This window comes from Lissotriton vulgaris, chromosome 1_1, assembly GCF_964263255.1.
Source record: "Lissotriton vulgaris chromosome 1_1, aLisVul1.2, whole genome shotgun sequence".
In the NCBI taxonomy this organism is placed as follows: Eukaryota; Metazoa; Chordata; class Amphibia; order Caudata; family Salamandridae; genus Lissotriton; species Lissotriton vulgaris.
Genome location: NC_141685.1, coordinates 1984413117 through 1984437237, shown reverse-complemented (window position 1 = coordinate 1984437237; position 24121 = coordinate 1984413117). Strand labels below are relative to the sequence as shown.

The following is a 24121-nucleotide window of genomic DNA, read 5'->3' as shown; positions in this document are numbered from 1 at the left end:
TTTAATTTTGTTTTAATAAATACGGCCGGGGAGGGTCACTCCCTCCCTCTTCCAAAAAACTTCAAGAACTGTTTCCGGTTTCCCTCCTTTGGGGATTGTGTTGAGAGGGGGTGGCGGGTATCTCAGCCATATAGCATACAGCCTTCCTCTCCACATTTCAAAGGTAGAGGGTTCTTCCTGCCACCACAATGATGCTGTACATAGTCTAGCCACTGCAACAGCAACATAGATGAAATATCTAAATGTATACATTCCCTGTGTTAGCATACCATCTTCTAAGACCCTCAGTAACATAACTGTAGGAGTTATCACAATCTGCACCCCTGTAACTTCCATCGGAAAGGTCTGCATCAAATTAATTAATTGTTTTAATTCTGGACATGTTGGAAACATATGGACTATATCTGCCAGATCCATCGCAGACCGAGTGCACTTATCTTCATTCCCCCCCCCAGCGAGCAGTTTTTGCAGGTGTATTATATAAATTAAACATGGTTTTATACTGGTGTGTTTTAAGACTGGAGGAGATTAAGAGTTTATCGGCTTATATGATAGATTATTGCAGAATATTTCCTTCGAGGGACAGCCTGGTGTTCCATTGAGCATTCTGTGCCTCTACATCATCATTTTGTATTTCAATTAGTGCTTGGTATAGGTTTCCAATCCTTCTCCGTCCCTTTACTGCTACTAGTAAGTTATTTTCTGTGCTAGGCGTGTAACATCACCTCTTTTAATCAAATAGTCACAAATCTATAGGTATTTAAAAAAGTCTGCTTTAGGGAGATCGTACTTTGAGAATAGCGAAGCGTATGTCCTGACAACGCCGCTGTCTACTAAGTCTCCTAGAATCTGAATGCCTTTACATCTCCATCTGTTCATAATACCATCCGAAAAAATAGAGGGAAGTAAAGCTGGATCATTCGTGGGGTATAATTATTAATTCTACCAATCTGGAGATATCTCTGAATCGAAAGCCAAGCCTTATGAGCAGCCTGGACCACCTTGAAATGAGTTTTTTTTATACTAGCTGGGCTCAAGAATCTTAAAAAGACTTGTCTCGGCTGTAGAACCCAATAGGATCTTGAAAATATGTGGTAGTTCATCTACACTTTCCTCGTCTTCCTCCCCTAATAAAATTCTAATATGTTGTAGCAAATATGCCCAAAAGTAAAACTGAAAATTGGGAACCGACCAGCCCCCTTGTGCTCGCGGAAGGGTCATAAATTCAATAGCTCAACAGGGTTTACCCTGGGCCCACAGAAAGCTGCTACATATAGATTTGAATTTCTGAATCTGTTTCCCTGCAATTTCTAATGGGATCCCCCTGAAAAAATAAAGGACCTTTGGCAGATTATTCATTTTTAGGATGTTACATCTTCCCAGCATTGACAAATGTTGGCCTTCCATCCTATCTAATTCCTTTTTAATCTTGTGTAGCATAGGGTCCCAATTGGACAGAACCATTGTATCAGGGCATGCATTCAGACGCACCCCCAGAAATGTTGCCTCCTTCATAACTCTAGGATCATTAAAATGTGCTTGGTCTGTACATATAACCTCTGTCTTGGCCAGATTTAACTGACAGCCTGAGCTCCTTCTACACCCCCTTCCACCAGCTACGCTCCTCCAACCAAGCCCTTGCTGCTGTACCTCGCATCAACAAAACCACCATGGGAGGAAGATCCTTCTCCTACCTGGCGGCTAAAACCTGGAACTCACTTCCCATTCACCTTCGCCTCACTCAGAACCACCCAGCATTCAGAAAGCAACTTAAAACCTGGATATTCGACAAGTAATTCACCACCCTTCTCCAAGCGCCTTGAGACCCTCTGGGTATGTAGCGCGCTATATAAATGAATTGAATTGAATTGAATTGAACTTGTTCTGTCTCTACCAATGTGGTAGCAGGATCAGACAAAACTATCGCTATATCATCTACGTATGCTAATATATCAATCTGTTCCTGCCTGGAGCTCAGTGATTGTGCATTTAGCCTATATTCCAGTAGGTTTAGTAACAGGTTAACATATAATGCAAATAACAGAGGAGGACAAGGGTAAACTTGTCAGGTACCCCTTGATATAGATACCGGGTTCAATTCAAGTCCCAGCGCGCAGACCCAAGCATTTGGGGATCTGCACATAGTTTTAACTGCCTCGATAAATCCAGGTCTGAACGCTTGCCACCTCATCGTTGCCCATAAAATTTCCCAGGAGACACGGTCAAGCACTTTTTCTGTGTCCAATAAAATCACTCCACATGGCTGTTTACTTGTATTGGTAATATCTAATAGTGCCGTAACTCTACCTATGTGGTTGACCGTGCCTCTCCCTGGTGTAAGTCCAGGATCACTGAAATAATATCGAATTCCAAAATATCGACCTGCAAGAATATCGTGTCAAAAATATCGACTGTCAAAATATCGAGTTTCTATCTACAAACAGGTAAGTACAAAAATATCGAGTTTAAAATATCGTTTACAAAAATATAGTTGTAAAAAATATCGACTTTAATAAAAACACTATTAAATTTAATTAATATTAAAAACTAAGTACTAAAATATACTTAAGAATACTTAAATTAACTAATGATGATTAAATAATTAATGAAAGTACAAAAAAAATATATTTTATCATATTTCTTAACACATATATATATAGTAACAAAATATAATTAAATAATAGCCAATATTATTAATATACAATAACAATAGAGTAAAAATTACTATTCCCACTCCAGTGGGTGCAACAGTAGGGAAAGCGTTGGATAGCGTAGGGGTTAAAATTACTATTCCAACTCCAGTGGGTGTAACAGTAGGGAAAGCGTTGGATAGCGTAGGGGTTAAAATTACTATTCCCACTCCAGTGGGTGCAACAGTAGGGAAAGAGTTGGATAGCGTAGGGGTTAAAATTACTATTCCCACTCCAGTGGGTGCAACAGTAGGGAAAGCGTTGGATAGCGTAGGGGTTAAAATTACTATTCCAACTCCAGTGGGTGCAACAGTAGGGAAAGCGTTGGATAGCGTAGGGGTTAAAATTACTATTCCCACTCCAGTGGGTGCAACAGTAGGGAAAGCGTTGGATAGCGTAGGGGTTAAAATTACTATTCCCACTCCAGTGGGTGCAACAGTAGGGAAAGTGTTGGATAGCGTAGGGGTTAAAATTACTATTCACACTCCAGTGGGTGCAACAGTAGGGAAAGCGTTGGATAGCGTAGGGGTTAAAATTACTATTCCAACTCCAGTGGGTGCAACAGTAGGGAAAGCGTTGGATAGCGTAGGGGTTAAAATTACTATTCCCACGCCAGTGGGTGCAACAGTAGGGAAAGTGTTGGATAGCGTAGGGGTTAAAATTACTATTCCCACTCCAGTGGGTGCAACAGTAGGGAAAGCGTTGGATAGCGTAGGGGTAAAAATTACTATTCCCACTCCAGTGGGTGCAACAGTAGGGAAAGTGTTGGATAGCGTAGGGGTTAAAATTACTATTCCCACTCCAGTGGGTGCAACAGTAGGGAAAGCGTTGGGTAGCATAGGAGTTAAAATTCCTATTCCAACTCCATTGGATGCAACAGTAAGGAACGCGTTGGAAAGCGTAGTTGTAATAATTAAATTAGTAAAAATCACATATTAACCAATTAATCAATTAATATAAATTTATTAACAATTACTATTTAATTATTTAACACATATAAATTAATTATCAATTATTTACTAATTACTATCAATAAATATATTAACATATTTAATTATTATTAATTAAATTACTTCCCACCCTATTCCCCTATAATCCCACAACCCGCTACTGCATTAAATTAGTAAAATTTACATATTTACCAATTAATCAATTATTATTAAATATTTTGCAATTACTATTAAATTAATTAACACATATAAATTAATTAACAATTGATGTTAAATTAATATCAATTAATTAATTTACATATTTAATTAATTAACAATTCATTTTAAATTAATATCAATTAATTAATTTACATATTTAATTAATTATAATTAAATTACTTCCCACCCTATTCCCCTATAAACCCACAACCCGCTACAGAATTACATTACGCAATTATTATAAAAACAAAATCCATTTAATAAAATTATTTATAACATTAATACACACTTTTCACACATATTATTACATAAAAATACACTATAAAATATAATATATTATTAAAAATTCGATATTTTTGCTATCTATATTTTATACAGTCGATATTACTTCACTTACCTTAAAAACGATATTTTTGTAGTTGATATTCTGTCCAGTCGATATTTTGTCCAGTCTATATTATTTACTCGATATTATGTCCAAACGATATTTTGGACTCGATATTATGTCTGTGCACCGTAAATCCATGCTGGTGGATCGAGACTAAAGGCATATTCACTCAAGAAAGTTGCGTGGCCAATATTTTTGCGTACATTTTCTAGGGGTGGGGGGAATTTGTGTAGTCGCGCCACGCAAAGCTCCGCAAAACGATAACAAATCTCCGGAGCACTCAGAAGTTCAGCGAAAATGCAGAATTGCTTGTTCTGCATAAGGTGATGCTTTTTTCCTGTTTGAGAACGTTGTTTGTGTGCTCAGGGAGAAATATCTCACGAAGAAGCAAAAAATTCTGTGAAGCCGTGGATCGTGGAATTTGTGGCAATTCCGCATTCTCTGCGGAACGCAAAATTAACCAAATTCCGCAAGCGGAATGGAATTTACCAGTCAGACCAAAAAATGTCATTCACAATTTATGAGCGAGATTGGTCTAAACTACCCTGGAAGTGTGGGTGGTTTGTCTTTTTTGAAAAATATGATGATACTTCCAGAGGGCGCCTATCAGTACCAGTTGTTTTCCTTATAGCTAATGAACCTACAGCTTCAAAAAGCTCTTCCATTGTAATCTATTCCTCTAATGTTCTCTAATCCTCTCAATTCAACATTTTCCTATAGGGATGCTTATAAAGGTCTTCCATTCTCCCCTGGGTATTAATATCCTCTGAGTACAACCCCTCATAGAAAGCCCGAAAGATCTCCAAAATCTCCTTTGGTGTTTCTCCTATATTCCTCGTGGAATCCTCAATTGCCGTATTAGTATTTTTAGCCTGCTTACATCTAATTTTCTTCACCAAACATCTACTGGTTGCCTCGCCAAACTCATAACACTCTCTCCTGAAAAGATGGTATTTCTTTGCTATGTCTTTAGCCCACTCCTCACTTATCTTGGCTTTACAGCATGCAACCTCAGTTTGTGCCTGTGTGGTGTCTAGTTTCACCTGAACAATATTAGACGTCTTCATTATATAATGGAAGTAGCAGCGAAACTCTCCCACACGGCTAGATGCTTATTGCTGGACAAGCGACATGCGTTTGACACACTTGATTGGACCTACATGCTAACTTCTCTGGAGAAGTTTGGTATTCCCAGAGGTTACTTGAAATGGGTTAGGTTATTGTATTCCACTTCTACAGCTCGAGCCAGGACTGGCGCCCACATCTCTCCTGCTTCCTCTATCAATAGGGGTACACGTCAGGGTTGCCCCTTATCACCCTTGCTGTTTGTCTTGGCGTTAGAGCCCCAACTCATTAAACTCCGCAAAGAAGCTGCACTACACATATAGTGTCTGCATACGCAGATGATATAATACTATACTTCTGTTAATCAAGGAGAGAGAGAGGAACTAGAGTAGCTAGTTTGTTTCCCCTAGGATATAGTGGTTAATCAAAGAGAACTAGCTATGTCTTTGTGCCATGTGTATACATGGGAAACCATTTGGTTTAGTATGAAGGCCCTCACCCACCAATCTAGTTGGTGGCATGCTTCATCATCGGGCCCCATCCGAGGCACCGAGTGGCAGATTACTGCGGAGCGGGTTTTTGGGAAGGTGAGTGTGCTGTGCAGGTGTGTTGCGTGAGATTTAAAAATTTGGTCCCTAACGGTTACTTTATTGGTGGGCCCCAGGCAGAGGTTAAAAACAAAGGCTTGGGACATGTAGGGGTTGACTTATGGTCTCCCACGTCCAGTGTGGTCGACTAGTTTCAGCCAGGCCTTTTTTATTAAACTGGCTTTCCTCAGGACCTATGTGTGGTGCTGGTACAGGGATCTATGTGATTATCAGTGCCCTGTATGTGAAGCACGCGCTAAGATGCTGATATACGTAAGAGATATTTCCTCTCAGTTTGTACCTGTAAAGTGAAAAAGGACAAACAAGAGACACATAAAGTTAAAAAATGTAAAATTGTCAACCACGCACAAGGGTGGGTTAGCGCCTGGTGCCTAGACGTGTGAGAGAATAAGGCGGGCGTAGGCACTTGTGACGGAACGTGGCAATTGCCCGGTTTGGTATATGCACTACAGGTGCTAGTACCTAGATGTGTAAAATCAATGTGTAAATTATCTACAAGTAGGATGCTTACTCCTGTCTACAGGGGACAAAGCTCCCTGAACTTCCGCCGGAAGGTCGGGACTTATTGGTACTCTGGAAGTGAAGAAAAAGGAGAAAAAAGTTCATGTCTAAAAAGAAGGGGGGGTCACACGCTGCTAGCAGTAATGTGCTGCACGCTCAGTTATGGCCAAAGGCAGCATGACAGGGGGGGGAGTTTGCACTGGAGAGGTGATAGTCCCCAGGATTCAAGGAGCCTAATGGAGGGGGTTCTGAGCTACACCCCTGTGATATGTAAATATTGCCCCAAGAAGGTGATGGTCCCTGGGCCACTAAAGAGCCACAGGAGGGGGGGGGGGCACATGTGCCTTCTCCTCTTCTTTTTTATGCCCCTGGCACCTGAGGGCTATACAGTAAACAAGCACTGGGGTCCTTGCTTTTTTTTCTTTTTTTGCCACAGATTTAGAACTCTGTTGTGATTTTACTGCTGTTTTTTTAAATGCTGTTTTGACCTGGTGGCCCTAAGGGGCCCTAGGATCGGAGCTAGTGGGTCAGGGTATTCCAACTGTGCCCACTTTTCTTTTATTTAAACTTCTTTTTGGGACTCAGCTGAAGCCCAGTCCCAAGATGGCTGTGAAAACTTCCTGGTTGATGTGTTGGCAGCCAATTAGATCTCTGCACGAGACCGGGGAGTGTTAGTAAAGGATTTGCATCCCTAGATATACAACTTTGGATGTCTTTCAATAACTCTGAAACTACTGAACAGATTTGCACCAAAAACAAAAAGCATTTTTTCTGGCTCAATAGCTAGCTTTCTGCGAAATTTGGTGTAATTTCTTCCAGTGGCTTGGGCTGTAGTTGTGTCTAAAATTCCTATGGGAATAATCATGGGAAATGCACTTTTTTACCCCCCTTTTTTCTCGGCCTCCACTTGATGGATCACCCCGAAACTTGCAGTGCACAGCTAGAATCACAAGTGCACTTTTCTTGAAACATTTCATGAATGTTCATCAAACTGCAGCAAAGACATTGGCAAGTCAAATAAAAAACTTTCCCTATGGAAGCTAGGCCCTAACTATAATTACCTATAACTACCTACTAGTAGTATATTACCTACTAGCAGTCACCAGTAGGTAGTTATAGTTAGGGCCATGTTTCCATAGAAAAAGCGTCCTTTGACTTGTCTATATCTTTGGCGCAGCTTGGCGAATCCTCACTAGATTTTCCATCAAAAGTGTCATAGCCATTCATGTTGTGCATGGAAGGTTTTGTGGTGATCTTTCAAGTGGGGGTGTCAAAATTAGTGTGCTTTCCCATGTTATTTCCCATAGGACCTTTAAACTCAACTACAGCCCGAACTGCTGAATGAATGACACCACATTTGGCAGAAAGCAAGTTTTTGGTTTGCAGACTTGCCTTTTGTTATTTGGTGTGAATCTGTTCAGTAGTTGTTGAGAAATTTAGAAACAGTTAGTGATATCTGTGGCCGGAGATATTTTGCGATGATTTCATGATTAATCATGAAAGCATGCACCAACAGGAATGTCTGATTGGCTGGCCACAGCCTGTAGAGAAAGTTGAAGCCACCATTTTATAGATTGGAGAATGATTGGTTTGATTGAAAATTCCAGGCAATTCTGGAAATTCCGGACAAAGCTGACATAAGGGGTTAGGGTAAAAATACTCTAACCTCATGTTTGATAAATGGGGGTTTTAATGACACAAGTTATGTGTTGAAAATTGATTTTTGTTTGCCACTCGTGATATTTGTGAATACGCCGTGACCATCAGCGTGGCCCCGTGTAACGTCGCAATGACATTGCGAACATCGTAATGTCTTCATGAATATTGGTGAGTAAAATAAAACAAAATAAATATATACACACCTACTGTCAGTTTTACTAAGACGCTGACTCACTCACTGACAGGTACTCACACATGTAGTGACAGACCCAGTCAGAGACTCATACAGCCACTCAAAGTCCCAGTCTGACACTAATACAACCACTCACACACTCAATCACTCACTCACTCACAAACCCATTCAGAGACTCATGCACCCATTCAGTGACACATTCAGTCACGCACCCACTCACAGACCCACTCAGAGACTCATGCACCCATTCACTGACCCACTCATGGATACGTGCATTCTCTCATAAACCCACTGATAGTTTGTTTCCAGTTTTATATCGCACAAACTTGACCCAAAGGAATTGGTGTGCTTTACATGAACACCAGGTACTTTAAACAAGGGCACTTTATGGCCGGCATGGGAAGATTTAGGGGTCTATTACGATGGCGGGCGGACAAAGTCCACCGGCCACCGCAACAGCAAAAGGGACAACGCGCCATAGGTGCGGCAGTCCCGTCATTCAAATTAGGATGCACCCGACACTCTGGCGGGCGCATCACACATTTTTTACATTGCTGCTGGCGGTGCTGTAATCAGCACCTTGCGCAATTTAAAAAATGCATGTTGTGCATTTGCATGCACAACGTGACAGGCACCACGCCAACTGTGGATTCCACAATAACATCTAACTACAGACCTATTTCCCTCCTGCCTTTTTTTGCCAAAACTATAGAAAAATATGTGAACTCTGTGATCACCGAATTTTCCAAAACCAACACCCTTCTCCATGTGAGCCAATATGGTTTCCATGCAAACTTCAGTACAGAGACGGCTTTACTCGAGATCTCCGAATTCATCAAAGAGCCTCTCGATACAGACGGGAGAGCAGCTCTGATTTTGTTGGATTTGTCTGCAGCTTTCGACACCGTGCCCCACGACCGATGCCTACAGAGATTAGGGGAGTGTGGCCTAGGTGGCACAGTGTTAGAATGGTTCTCCTCCTTTCTGGATGACAGAAGCCAGGAGGTTTGGACTCCCCCATTTACGGCCTGCATGCCTCCCATGAAAGTCGGAGTCCCTCAGGGCTCCATCCTAAACCTGTTGCTGTTTAATCTGCATCTGGCTCCCCTCGCCACTCTGGCAGAAGCCTGTGGTGCAACAATTATATCATATGCTGACGATACTCAGCTGTTGTTTACCTGTAAAAAGGGCGAGGATTTTGAAGGAGAGAGGATTAACAAATGCTTAAGCAAGGTTTTTGCTTGGTTTAGACTTAACCAGCTACAATGCAACCCTGAGAAATCCAAAGTGATTCTCTTTTGGCTCATTCATCCTTGATGCATTGAGGCGATGCTGGCCAATCGATACGTCACCCCCTAGGACATCAGCAGGAGTAGTGAGAAATCAAGTGGTAAAGATGTTCAATCGGTAGCAGGAACCTGCTATGGCATCCTGAAAATGCTCTCAAGATTCTGCCCCTCCTATCGGTCCCCCGCAGAAGGAGTGTGGTCCAAGCCCTCATCACTGCAAGACTGGACTATGCAAATGTCCTATATTTGGGCCTACCAGATAGTCTTCTGAACAAACTCAAGGTCATCCAAAATGTAGCAGCCAGAGCCATTCATATGTTGTGTTCTAGAGTACGGATTTCTCCCTATCTAAAGAACTTACACTGGCTTCCCATTCGCAGTAGAATTCATTTTAAGGCCCTTGTGTTGGCCTTTAAAGCGCTTCATGGCACAGGAGCCCACTACATTAGGAAACAGGTGTCCTTCTACACTCCTGGTAGAATTTTAAAATCGTCACAACAACATCTGATGAAGGTACCCAAATTTGCCCACTCTCGCAGAGGCAGCTGTTTCTTTCCAGTACAGGTGGACCGCTTCTGGAATGAGCTGCATATGAGACTCAGACAATCGACTGATATATGGCCAGGACACTCTATAGCATGGGTACTCACAAACTTTCTCTCAGGGGCCAAATTTACGGTGTGGTTTGTGGCCGAGGGCCGCAATGGTGGGGGCGAGGTCAGTGAGAGAGGGGAGGCGGGGCTAGAGCCAAAAAAAACCTGTGACCATGAGGTTGAACACAGGCCCCTGCTGCGTGTGTCTTCATCCACGGAGCCACCAGACCCAGCATACACACATCTCTCTCTCTCTGTCTCCCTCCCTATCTCTCTGTCTTCCTCCCTCTCTCTCTCTGTCTCCCTCCCTCTCTCTGTCTTCCCCCCTCTCTCTCTCTCTCTCTCTGTCTCCTTCTCTGTCTCCATTCCCTCTGTCTCTATCCCTCCCTCTGTCTCTCTTCCTCTCACTCTCTCTCTCCCTCTCTGTCACACTCCCTCTCCGTCTCCCTCCCTCCCTGTCATTCCCTCCCTCTCTCTCTGTCTCCCTCCTTCTCACCCTCTGTCTCCCTCCCTGTCTCCCTCCCTGTCCCCATCCCTCCCTCTGTCTCCCTCCCTCTCTCCCTCCCTCCCCCGCTCTGTCTCCTTCACTCTCTCTGTCTCCCTTCCTCTCTCTCTCTGTCTCCCTTCCTCTCTCTCTGTCTCCCTTCCTCTCTCTCTCTGTCTCCCTTCCTCTCTCTCTGTCTCCCTTCCTCTCTCTCTGTCTCCCTTCCTCTCTCTCTCTCTCTGTCTCATCCCTCTCTCCCTCCTTCCGTCTCTCTCCCTCTGTCTCTCCCTCGACCCCTCCCTCTCTTCCCCTCCCTCGTCCTCCCTCTGTCTCTCCCTCCCTCGACCCCTCCCTCTCTTTCCCTCCCTCCCCTGTCTTTCCCTCCCTCAAAGAAGAAGTCCACATGGGTCAGCATCAGCAACATTCTTTAGGTGCAGATAAACACAGAAAAGATAGGGGGCTTCAGTCCCTGCTGCATGCGTGTAGGGCGCTGTCTTATAGGGCCCCCGGGAGCTGCCCTACACTGGACAGCGCACCACAGCCATTAATATGCAGACATCCCCTGCTGCTTCACAGCGCTTAGAGAACGGCGGGGACGGACGGGATAATGCAAGCGTCTACAGATTTGCGATTAATGACACTCCTTGCTTTAGGGAATGGTTTCTCGTAACAGTGACTTATTTGCATGAGGTAGGAACCCTGGTTTACTAGAAACTCCGAGTGAGGGGTGGGCTATGGTTGGAATCCTTATTAATTAACTAACCCGAGAAAGAGCTTGCACAGTATGATGTATAGCCGCTCCCCCCAACATACACACATTTTGACTGTACCCTTCACCCACCAAATAGACTTGTGAAATAAAAGGTTTTTCAAACTGTGTGTTTTTTAAAATGTTATTGCATAGTGGCTCACTTATCCTACTCAGATATGTTTTAATATGTCGTGAGGAAGTTGTAACATGTATGCATTGTATACACCGCATATTTAAAGGCATTGTCGATGTTACATGATTGGTTAAATGACCTCCGTGTTCACACACCAAGCTTCGCTCTGCTGGGTGCTTCCTGAAGCAGAACGCCCAAGGATGCCTAAAGATGCGCGTCTATCTCCTTCTGTGCAACAGTTAAGCTCTGAGTGATGCTCTCAAATTGGAGGGGAGCTTCTCGCCGCTGCATCTGAAGGGATTGGCTTTGTTAGGGAGACGAGCTGATTCGGAAGTGTGTTTGCACGTGTGCGAGGAGGACGGGAGACTAGTCGAGGTGTTTGACTGCTGGAAATACTGCCAGAGTTTACACAGCATAACCAGATTGGTGTGGTGTCACCCCATGTGCTGTCTGCACCCCACTAGTGACGCCTCTGAAATATCACGAAAAGCAAGAGCTCTTTGCTGCACACATCGAACCACCTTCCCCAGCCTTCCCAAAATTTGCAGCACATTAGTAATGACACCCTAATGGAGAGGGTGCACGAGAGCCAGCTGGACCACTGCAGCAGAGATTAGGTGTAATCCGGGGGGCAGAGATTTCAAGTAAGGCTGGCTCAGACTATCATCCCCTCAGTGTTGACAAAACAAATGCTACTCGGGGGAGCATGAGTTTCTACAGAGGAAATATATGTGCCACATTCAGGAGTGCAACACCTATTGAGTTCAAATGGCCCCCTCCCCGCCCTCCTCCCTTCCTCCTCGTGTGTGGCAGCCCGGGATGAGACAGCTTGCCTGACATGCACACAGCCCCGAGCACTTCACAGGTCTTTGAAAGACCATTAACGTGTTAATGAGGCTTTGTTCTGTTTCACCTCTTCTGAGGCCCCTGCAGCTCCACTCTATGGCTGGAATCTCCCGGCCCCCCTAGAGTAGAGCCTCTCCGAGTCCAGGCAGCTGCAACCGGCGATGTTTCCAGACACTCTTGAAAAAAAAAATTTAAAACTGGTACGATGTCTGCAAGGTCCGCGGGCCGCCAAGGAATGCGTGCCGGGCCGCTCTATGAGTACCCCTGCTCTATAGAGTAGTTGAGCGCTTTGCAAATTCTGAATAACATAACATAACATAACATTAGGGCATTTAATTCAACATGAAACGCCATTTATACATTGTTGTAAAATCATTTGCAGTGTTCATAAATACATTAATGCATATTCACTCTACATATATTGCATGCTGTGCACAAGCCTGCTCATTTTAGACAAGCCATAGATATCTAGGCCCCATTTTGCAACAGGCGATATCACATCCATGATATGCCTCTGACCGGCAGGGCATCATTCATATATTTATATGGGTTGGGTGACGAATTCATCTCTGTCTGCGGAGTTTGCAGAGTTCAGCCCACTCTGAACACATCCACATGGAGTTCCGCAAAACTCCGCAAAGCGGCAACAGAGTTTTTTCTTCTCACATGGCTCGCCAAGTTGGCGAGCAGGAGGAAAAAAATCATATGCTTGACCACCTCAGGGAGAGATTTTTCATGCGGGCAGTCAGAGTAGGTCTCTACCATTCATGTTGAGAAACCTGCCGTTTGCGTTGCATGTGGTGCCGTTTATGCTGATTTACTACTGAGAAACTCCAGGAGCTAAAAATCTGCTCGAGCAGCGCGACTTTCTGCACTCTGATGCTCTCGGAACTCCTTGGAGTGCAGCAGAGTTTTTTCAGCACTTTGCATGAGTTCCATGTAGAAGAACTCTTCGAGCTCCGCACAGCCCATTTATAAAGCTTTAATTGTCGTTTTGAAATCACGATTATTTATTCACGTCACATGTACCACTTCATGTGCCTATGGCGCATTTCAACTAATTGCCTTGGAACTACGGCCACCATTCATGCGTGTCTAATATTTAATTGTAGTATTCTTACAATGACTTTTGACATGGTATTAAGTGCCAAACCATATTCTAGAACCAAGGTCGCACAAGTCAGCACATTGAGTACCACTTATCAATCTAAATGTCTGAGAAGTTCTATTTACACGAATAGGCTTCGCCTTCCCACAAAAAACAAATCATAATAGATCTAAATGTAAATATTAGCCAAACTAGCATGGTGTTGTAACACTATTTTCTGTAGAGCGACAGGAGAAGCAGAGTTGTCTCTGTGTCTGCATAAAAAACTCTCTTGTTTCCTCTAGATGTCGCTGCAGACATTCAAAAATGATTAAGCAAGCTTAAGGCGTCCAATGGACTAGAAAGGATAAGAAAAGCTTTAAATAATATTTTATGCTGAAGGAGTTAGTTGGTTTAATGTTTGCTTAAACTGAATCATCCCAAACATTGTGTAAGACATTCATCAGGTAAACTAATTATCTCAGCATGTCATGTGATAGTTTCCTTTCAATTAACAAACATTCACGCAGATTGAAATCGAACTGCAGTTACCAAATTTATATCTAAGAAACAAAGACACTTACTGTGAGTAAATCACCAATATCCTGGTCTCTGGCATCCACAGAATAGAAAGGGAGGAGGATGGGATAATTCTCATCAATGGATTTAAGTGCTGTGAAAAAAAATAATATTACATTTTGTGGGCTCACACTAAACAACGGTGTGTTGAGATGTTCATTAGTTACTTGTATGTCAATTACAGATCAGTATTTGAAACATATCAATGCAAATATAGATATGTTTATCAGCAAAATTGCGATTTTTAAACTATTTCAAACAGCACATTTGTCACTCTGTATTCCTTTATGCTTCCGTGGGTTTCTAGGTTTATTTAGTGCCACATCTGCAAAAAAAACAAAACTCTAGAAGCGTTAAAGGTGCAGTAAGGAGACAATAGTGCATTTCCATATTTATTAGTGTTTTGAGAAGTGCACACAAGTCACTTTGGGGCATATTAGCAAACAACTTGCAATAATTATCGCAAACTGCGCAGTATTACCAACGTTTCTCTACACGGCGATAACAAATCCAGCGATAGCGGCGAATCCCATCTTTAACGTGAGATTTCCAGTGATAAAAATACTATCGCTAAGGAAGATCTCGCTAATAGGCAGGTGGGGGCTTAGCCGTGGAATAAACCTCCCATTGACTATTATGGCTAAGTCAGATTTTTACCAGGTGTAAAATCCTGGTGCTAATCGCAGTTAGCGGGCGTTTTTTTTATCGCATCACGGGTATTGCTAATAGGCGAAAGCTGTGTTAGCCACTGCTTTCAGTCGCTACCAGTTTGGGTACGCCCACTTTGCATGTCATTAACGATAAATATCGCTGACATGCAAAGCGGGCCCCACACCGGTCGCTATCGCCTGGAAGCTGTCGCTAAATCCCCAAACTTGCCACTGTTGAATTTATCATAACTAGTACAGTAAAGAAGTTATAGAAACATTAATTTCTGTGAGCCAAAATCCAGCCTTCTAGCAGACTCTCTGATTGGCCCGCCTTGACAGCTTAGCCAAATTGCTCTGATGAAGGTGATCAGTTGCCTGCGCAGAGACATAGGATATTTGGTGGGGGAGATCTGCAGCTGGAGAGATCAGGCCATGAAGGAGGCTGGGTAAACATGCTGGTCTTCAAAGAAACAGGACAGTAAGGATGCAAGCCAGGCCTCCCCCATCTACCTGTAGAATCCAGTCAGATGGATGCCCCAGGAATGGAATTTGCAGAAGGTCTGGAAGGGGAGAGTTAAGTGAAATGAGCCACACCACGAGGTTTGCTTAGCCAGATCTTAACCCCAAGGAGAACAGTTCTCCATCGTGAATTTTAAATAAATTACAGCGCTTTGTGGGACAAGAACATGCCACACTTTGTCATACTTCTGGGAGGCACTCTGTAACCCATTGGTAATGGGTGCCCCCCCCCACACTTGTTGCCCCAGAACACTGGATAAGTATGTGGACCCTGGCCTACAACAAGAGGACTGCACTCTGAATGACTGAACCTGCTCCACACTTAGGAACATCATCCCTAAGGAGTTTGCCTTGCTTCCAAAAGAGAAGGAGTAGATTCCTTGAAAGAAACAAGTTAAAAGAGCTCCACCTGCATCATTTCCAGCAAGAAATACCTAGCTGACCACCTTCAACTGGAATTGAATAGATTTGGCCAGGTGCATTATGAGAACTGTAGTACCCACTTCTGAGGAGCAACTCAGAGACTGGAACCATGGATTTAAAGCCTCAAAAGTAACTTCAGGAAGCACCTCCTAAAGTTTGGAAAACTTTTGAGAACATTTTTGAAAAAATTCCACAAAGTGATCAACCCAATGTCAAGAGTCAAGCCGACTACGTCGAACTGCGACCCAGCCTGAATTTCAGTTTCACCCCCCTGAAAGCTCCGGGGCTTAAGCCTTTCTGGAGTTGAACCAATCCGATAAAGCCACTGCAAATCAGGCCTGTTGGAGAGGCCTGCTCAACATCAAGAGAAAATCCTACAGAAAAGTTTCAAAGTGTGAAGGTAAAATTTTGACCAAAGCCTCCCGTTTAGTGTATCTCACCAGGGCTCGATCGCGGTCGACCTCAAACTTTGAGTTTGTCCAGGTCAAGCATGACCAGATACCCCAATTTTGTGCAATTTTTTTTAAGCACTAGAAAGTGTTTTTTCTTTAAAACTTCATATTCCCGATTCCCTATATTGGAATTCTGTAATTTTTGTGTCATTTTTATCAAAAAAGTATTTCCAAATTTTATAAATTGTTGTTAGATTTTTTGTGTGTGTTGTGTCTTACTTATTTAATGTATTGGTGTTTTTAAATGCTCTAGACATGTCTCCTAAGTTAAGCCTGCTTGCACGCAGTCAGCTACCAAGGGTTGAGCAAGGGAATAAGTTATTAAGTTATTAAGACTGACTGGGCCTTATATTCTGTTGATGGCCATATTGCTAGTGGTAGGTGCAAACTTATCCCTGCTAATAATCCACCTTCCAACAACACCCACTTTTCTGCTGTCAGTAGCAGGAGTAAAATACTTTCCAATGTGGGTAAGGGTTACACCCCATTTCCCCCTCTACCCAAAACAAAACAAGAGATTGCAGGGAAGAAGATTTCACTATGTGAAGAACAAATTGCAAGAATACTGGGGGTGATTACGATGGCGGAAGGCCCGCCACCGCCAGCCGTGCGGTGGTGGGCCCTCCGCCATCTGACAGCAATTTTCGACCACTAAATTACGATGGCGGGGGAATCGCCTTCGGACTGCGGTGGTCGCAGAGACCACCCGCCACACTTCCCCCACAGGCAATCGGTACAGCAGAGTGTTCAGCATCTGTAAAATGCACCGTCCGCCAAATTACAATGCTGGCCGTAGCCAGCCTATCCGTGGAGGGTAAACTGCCCTTGAAAGGCTGGCAGCGATTGGTTTTGGGGCCCTGTTGCGGGCCCCCCTTGTGTTGGGAGAGGTGGTGGCATGCACCGCGTGATGCCTGACACATAGTGCAGGGAAATGCACTACATGCATTTTGAGCCATGCGGCGGGTGCTGTAGCCAGCAACACCCAACGCAATGTTAACCTAGCATGATGCGACCGCCATGGTGGCACTTTGCAAACCAATATGAATGTCTCCAAAGAGATGGATAATCCACTACTAAGGGGCCTATTAGGATAGCGGGCGGACTTTCCTCCGCTTGTCACCCTAGCGGTGCTGGGACCAGTAGCCGGTAGGGCGGCAGTCCCGCACCGGCGATTAGAATGCCACTGCCACCGTGGCGGTGGCATCCTCCATTCCCAGCATTGTCATGCGCAAGGTGACAGGCACGGCGAGGTGCCTGCCACCATGTCTATGACAAAGGTACCCTCCATGTGCACCACCCACCTCCCTAATACACTGGGGGCCCGCAACGGGCCCCCAAAAGCATAATCTGCATCCATTCCATGGCGGCAATGCTGCCACAGAAAAGCTGCTTCCCGCTCCCATGCTTATATGGATGGCGGTGTCTAGCAGACACCGCCACCATATATAGCCCCTTTTCCTCCTGGTCGACTGGTCAACTGGCGGAAAAACGGCGGATGGTCTTTCCGTCTGCCGGAGTCCCCTCGCCATACTAATATGGTGGGGGGAAATGGGTGGCAGGCGGGGTAGGATGTAGGACGGATTGCCACTGCCATGCGAGCGGTGGCGATCCGCCCTACATCCTGATAGACCCCAATGGCCCCATTAGGATGGCGGTTGGATCGCCCCTGTCAGGCCGGCGGTAGCCACCGCCAGCCTGGCGGGGGTGATCCGCCCGCCATCCGTGCCGGAATGACCCCCGCCATATTTTTATGGCTGGGGGTCTGCGGCAGACGGAAAGACCGTCCGCCCCGGTCGCCTTGCGACTGGGCGGAAAAGGGTTCTGCCACAGCATGGCAGGCACCGCGCAGTGCCTGCCATGTTGTGCATGGAAGTGCACAGCATGCCTTCCTGGGATTGTGGCGGGCGGTGCTGAGTGCCTTACCCGCCACACTGTCAGGAATGCTGTATGCGCCCACCACTGTGGAGGGTGCATCCTAATTGTAGGCACAGGACCCCCACCCTTATGGCGAGTGGTCACTATATACGATGGGATGGCGGGCAGACAAAGGCCGCCTGTCATCCTAATGGGCCCTCAAGTGTCTTTAACATGAGAGTCATATTTCTATGAATTTAAATCAAAAATAATCTCCTCTTGAATTTTTTGCTGCAATAGTTTTCTAGATGCATCTTGTTGTCAATTTCACCTATTGTGCATGTTTTTCTTCACTGTCAATTCTTTAAACTGAGATGTTATTACAAATAATTTGACTTTTGATGAAATCAGACAGCACATTTTATATTAGAAGATACAGTGTAGATTGTTTAAATGCACAAATTAAGTCAGTACAACATGTATTGTTGTCACTTTGGGGTGCCCTTGAAGGCCATTCTGATTATTCATGTTGTATTTGATATTTGTTTAATGTTATATTAATATTAATTCTGTTTGCTAGCGGCTTCATTTGGTTGCGCAAAATCTTTGTATCGTTGAACTTTACATAGATTGTGATTTAGTCATGGATTTACATTTTAGTTACTATTTAATTTAATTTAATTTAATTTTATATTTATAGAATTTCTAATTTTGCTTCCTTGTATGTTAAAGCACTATGACTATAAAAAGAAAGGGGATCGTGATTATAAATGCAGATTTTAAAACATGAACTGTTTAAACGATATCTCTACACAAAATACGTTTTGTGCTCCTCTTATGTTTAGTTTCTCTATTTATCAAGAAATAGCCACCGTGCCTAAGTATATTGGTTTAAATTAATGATGTTGGTGGAAACAAACATATCTAATGTATGTAAAAAAAACTTCTTAGAAATCTTGAAGGACATAAGGCCTGATTTAGAGTGTGGTGGTATAGAGTACAATCCGTCAATAATTACCTCCATCAACTCTGTACTTTGAAGGGAACCAATCTCTTGCATCTGTGGGAGTTTTCTCCCAGGGTTATTGGGGTCATTGTAATTTTTTCCCAATCTCCCAGCATTTTTTCATGGTGGCGACGGACAGAAAAAGAGAAAAGACATTACATAGTCCATCGTAAATAGGGTAGGCAGTGAACGACCCTTCTTCTAAAGTACACCACTCCATGGAAAGAAATTCTGTCACTGAGCCACATAGAGCCCAGTTGATGGAAAACATAAGGTCCACCATCCCTAAGTAAGGTGGGTGGACAAAAGGTTTGTTGGGCAGGCTATTCTGTCACATTTGTGATGGAGTACCCTCTCTGATAAATTCTAAATCAGGCCCATAGTTGCAATGGCATTGCTGTCCTGGAGCATGCACTTCACGAAAACGTATGTATCAGAACCCATGTCATGGGGCTGTGTGGAAGTGGAGCTAATGGGCCTAAATGTTTTTTTGGAGGCATTTTTCACCTGATGTGTCAGGGCCCGGCTTACCATGAGCTCTGAGCAAGGTACCCTTTCAGCACGTGTCTGTTGTTATTTCCCAGTTATGTGAGCTAACATTTAAGCTAGGCTGATGGTGATTTAGAGTCCTAGAAGTTCCACCGGTGTGAGTTCCACCCACCTCTCATGAAAGCAGCAATCCACAAATCTGCCTGAGTGGAATCCTCTACTTCCACATGTTCCTCCAGCCAGTCCTAGGGTTCCCAATCTAGAGCCAAGGGTCCCACACACTGTACCATACCAGGGAACCACACATCCTTAGCACTGCACACAAACCTGCATTTAGCTTTCCATGTACTACTGCCATGGGCACACATACATAATAACGTGCTGAGTAAACACACACATGCAGAACTCCACACACTGCCTCCATGGGTATACATTCATAAAAGTGTGCCATGTAAAGACACTAGGAAATACCTTCATGCATAATTATTTTTGTATTAATATAAAGTATTTAATTGAAAATGAATTAAGTCATTTTTGTAAGTTTATTTTTATTTTAGGTGGGGTTTATATGGGTATTGGGTGGGAACAAAATCAATTTTAAGATATAAATAATGAAAAAGAAATTAAGAATGATTTTTTATATTTAATGTGTTAATTAAGAATTACATCTATTATAACATTTTAGAAGCATGCTGTACATTTTGTAGAGGTATGTTGTGGAAAGTTAAATAAATGTAATTGCATAGTTAATAATTTCTAGTTAAATATATTATTTTTGTTGCTAATACAAATGTTGTGTTAATATTGTAAAATATGTGTGTTTTTTATTTTAGTATTAGGTTTTGGTTGCAATTTTGTAGCGGTAGATGGTAAGATGAAATTAAAACTATATTTATGTTATGTATTTCATGCATTAATAAATACTTTTTAATATTGCATTTAATTATTAATGTTTGTACTATTATAATGAGGTTTTAATTTTCATTGTTTATTTACATGTTATAGATAACATTTTAAATATACATTTTTTATATTTTCATTTTGTTTTCAAAATTAGTTTTTGTAGACATGTTATTTGCTTTTTAATGTAGAACTGACTGTCGTTGGAATAATACATTTTTTACATTTTTAAATCCAACACTTTCCCTACTGTTGCACTGACTGAAGTGGAAACAGTACATTTTACTGCACCGTAATCCAACATGTTACCTACTTTTGCACCAATTGGAGTGGGAATAGTACATTTTACACCTGTGCAATTCAACAATTTTCCTATTGTTGCAATGTGTTTAATGGGATTTTTTTTATCTTGTTAATTTTTTTTTTATTATTGTGGGTTAATTGTAGTGGGAAATGTAAATGTAGTATTGTGCACAGTTATATTTTATGTAATTTTATTTTATATTATTAAATATTATTTGTGGGAAATATTCAAAACATGTTTTACTATTGTGTTATGCTAGGTGGGAGTCGTTATTTTCATATTTATTTAATGTAGCATTTTTTTATGTAGTGGGCAATTTGGATGTATTTATTTTAATGTGTAATATTTTATTTTATGTTGGTATCATTTATACAATTATGTGTTTGATTTATTATAATAATAATATTTATGATTTACAATCTTTTTTGTTTGTAAAATATTTTTTATTCAATTTAAGAAATGTGTTGTTTAATTTTTATTTAAATTTGATTTGGTCTCCTTTTTGTAATGTTTTAGTTTTTTGGTATATTTAAGTATGTATGCATATATTTTTATAATGTTAGTTATTTACAATTTTTTTCATTATAATAATATTTAAAGTATTAGTTTATTTATTTGTTTTACATATATATGTATGTTAATATATGTGTGTGTGTGTGTTTACATTTTTAAAAGGAAGTTTATTTGTTGTATTTGTTAAAATATACATTTAATTATATTTATTTTGTATAAATTAATGTTAGTATTTAATATATATTTATTTTAGTATTTTAAATTACATATTTTTTTTTAAATCGATATTTAATACAACTTTGTTATTATAAACAATATGTTCATTTGAATATTTCTGTACTTACCTTTTTAAGAATAGGGAGTTAATATTTTTGTATCCTATATTTTTCCCTCAATATTTTTTCGTCGTTTTTTTTGTGGTGGTTGTTCTGTCAGTGAACCACACTGACGTACCCTGATTTTAAAAGTTGATAAAACACCACAAAATACCACAAAAAATAAACACTAAATACAGTAGAGCCTATGTGTAAGTCAGTGCAAGTTCTGACCTAGATAAAAATGTGGCTCAGTATTCAGTTCTACCCACTTTCGTAGGAGTGTTGAACAGAGTGTCCAAGTACGCGCCTTTGGCCCAGTGATCATCAGAGATCTGGGCCCTATGGTCAGGATGGCATGCTTCCCATCACTGCTACGTTCACTCAGTAAGACTACCTGATGCTGGTGGCAGCTCTTGGGTGCTCCTGTATTTGGGTAGTTGAATTGTTGCACACTGCCTCAGGGTAAGGGCCCTTTCACTTTACCGAAGCCCTACACCTGCCTACCGGGAGCTGCAAACAATGGTACACAAGGCAGCAGTCCAGGTTGCAGCACTGCACAGTGCGACAGCCCTCTTCTCATCACAGCAATGCATGAAGACAATGGCCTTCAATCTTCTCTATGACACCCACCTGGCATACAAGAGTTGCAAACAGTACCAATAAGGCGACAATCCTCCTCAGGTCACAATGCTGCACAGGGTGATGACCCTTCTCTGGTCACAGCACCAAGGAGGATGACCCTTATTCTTCATCATAGCCCCCAACTGGCAGAAATGGGCTTTGACAGCACACACAGGCAAACAGTCCGATTAGTGTGATTGTCCTAATGGACTTGAACCTCACACTTCACTCCTGGGATCCACTTGGCAGGATCCACACTGGACCTCATTCTCTCCAGGTGATCTACATCTCATCACAGGGTCATCTAGTCTTAGGTCAGGCAGAATTGGGTGTTCCAAGTTCCAGGTGAGTGTTCTTGATACTCAAGGGTGATGTCCCTCCACCCAACATGGGAGATTGGCAGATGGTTTGGGGCAGATTCATCACAGTGTTGCATTGCTCTTTGCATCACACAAAGGTAACGCAAGGGCAACACAACACAACACAAATGTCATGTTCCTGGTGCTCTACTAGCTTGCTATTCATGACAAGGGAAATCTGTATTACACCAATAGATTCCTTAGTTTATACAGAATTAGAACATGTACAGCTTTTATAGATTCCATACAGTCCTGAGTGTATCTGTCATCAAATGAACAATGCATCATATATAGGGAGTCAACCACAATTTTAAAATCTGCATTCTTATTACATAATAAATTGTGCAAACCACATTCCATTGGTAACCCCACGCATATTTGATACTGTTAGCCTCCAGACATTGAGGACAACATTTTCAATTTTAAAAATATCTGCTTTTTGTTCATCCATTTTAGAAATGCAACCAAAGATTGAGAAGTTGTATTGAAAAATTAACATCTCTCCATATTTTCTAATATACCTTCAGACTGCAATATGATCTTGAAGTGGGATGTGCATTAATAGATAGCCCTTAATGTGCCAAAAATTAACATTTGGGGTGTGGTTTTATCAAAGCATTGGACTAGTGGAATTCACAAAAACATGACTTCAACTGATGCAAAATCTTGATAGACTAGACTCTGCGTCCTGATCCCCTTCCTGCCGCCGTTGCCTTGCTTTGATTTGTTCCATGGTGTTTTGGGTTTGGCATGCCCTTAGTGCACTCTATATGTCAGATTTTCTTTCTTTGCTTGTTTTGCCTGATTGTTGTTTCTATTGCTCTGCCTGGTTTCTCCCCATTGCCTGATCCATCCCTGCTCTTTATTTTCCCTCCTTAAAGCCCTCCCACAGCCTCCCAGCAACTCTCCGTCCTACTTAATGAACCACTTAATCGCCACCAGCCACCGGTGCAACAAAGGCAAGCCCATCTGCACCTTTCTGAGCTTGGACAATGCTCAGCACCAGAAATCCTGGCCCTCCAGCCAGCCACAGATACTCCGCCTCACAGCTCTGGGCCCCTGCTTCGGCAAAGGCATAAACCAATTAATCGCCCCACTCATCATCAACTCCAAGATCTGCATCTTCCGCAGTGACATTAACTACCACACTGATGACACCAAAGATGTAAACTCCACCAAACTCATGGAAAATATGGGCAACATCGGCCTCACCCAACTGGTCACCAATCCCAGACACAGCGCAGGACATATGTGTGACCCAATCTTCATGGCCAGTGACAGAGTCAAGTACAGTCATGCCACTGAACTCACTTGACCCTGCCATCATCCACTTCACCAACGCAGCATTACCATGCACCACCACTATGCCCAGCTCATCCCACCACAGCTGGAACAAAGTGACAGCGACCCAATGGGTGGATGCCCGCAACACCACCCAGACCTACCCTGCAAACAACCTTGAACTGGTCATCCAGATTTTCTCTGCCTGGATCATAACTGCACCAACAGAGGGGGGCCCCATCAAGCCAACCAAGAACAGCAGACGGACCAGCAGATCCACCAAACAAGCCAGTTGGTATACACCAGATCTCAGGAGTATAAAATGCTACTGCAAATGGCTTGAAAGAAGATGGCGAACTAGCACAGTCATCACAGACTAAGCCACAGTGAAGTCAGCCCTCAGCAAATAACACCAGTGC

At 42.6% G+C, this 24121-nt stretch overlaps 1 protein-coding gene across 1 annotated transcript in view; it reads right to left on the bottom strand.

Annotated features, from left to right (window-relative positions):
• LOC147751480 (cadherin-related family member 3-like) overlaps window positions 1–24121 on the bottom strand; it is an 853888-nt gene that overhangs the window by 759174 nt on the left and 70593 nt on the right. The window contains exon 4 of the mRNA XM_086933301.1: window positions 14020–14108. Within this exon, the coding sequence (XP_086789427.1) occupies window positions 14020–14108 (89 nt within the window). The remainder of the gene's footprint in view (window positions 1–14019; window positions 14109–24121) is intronic.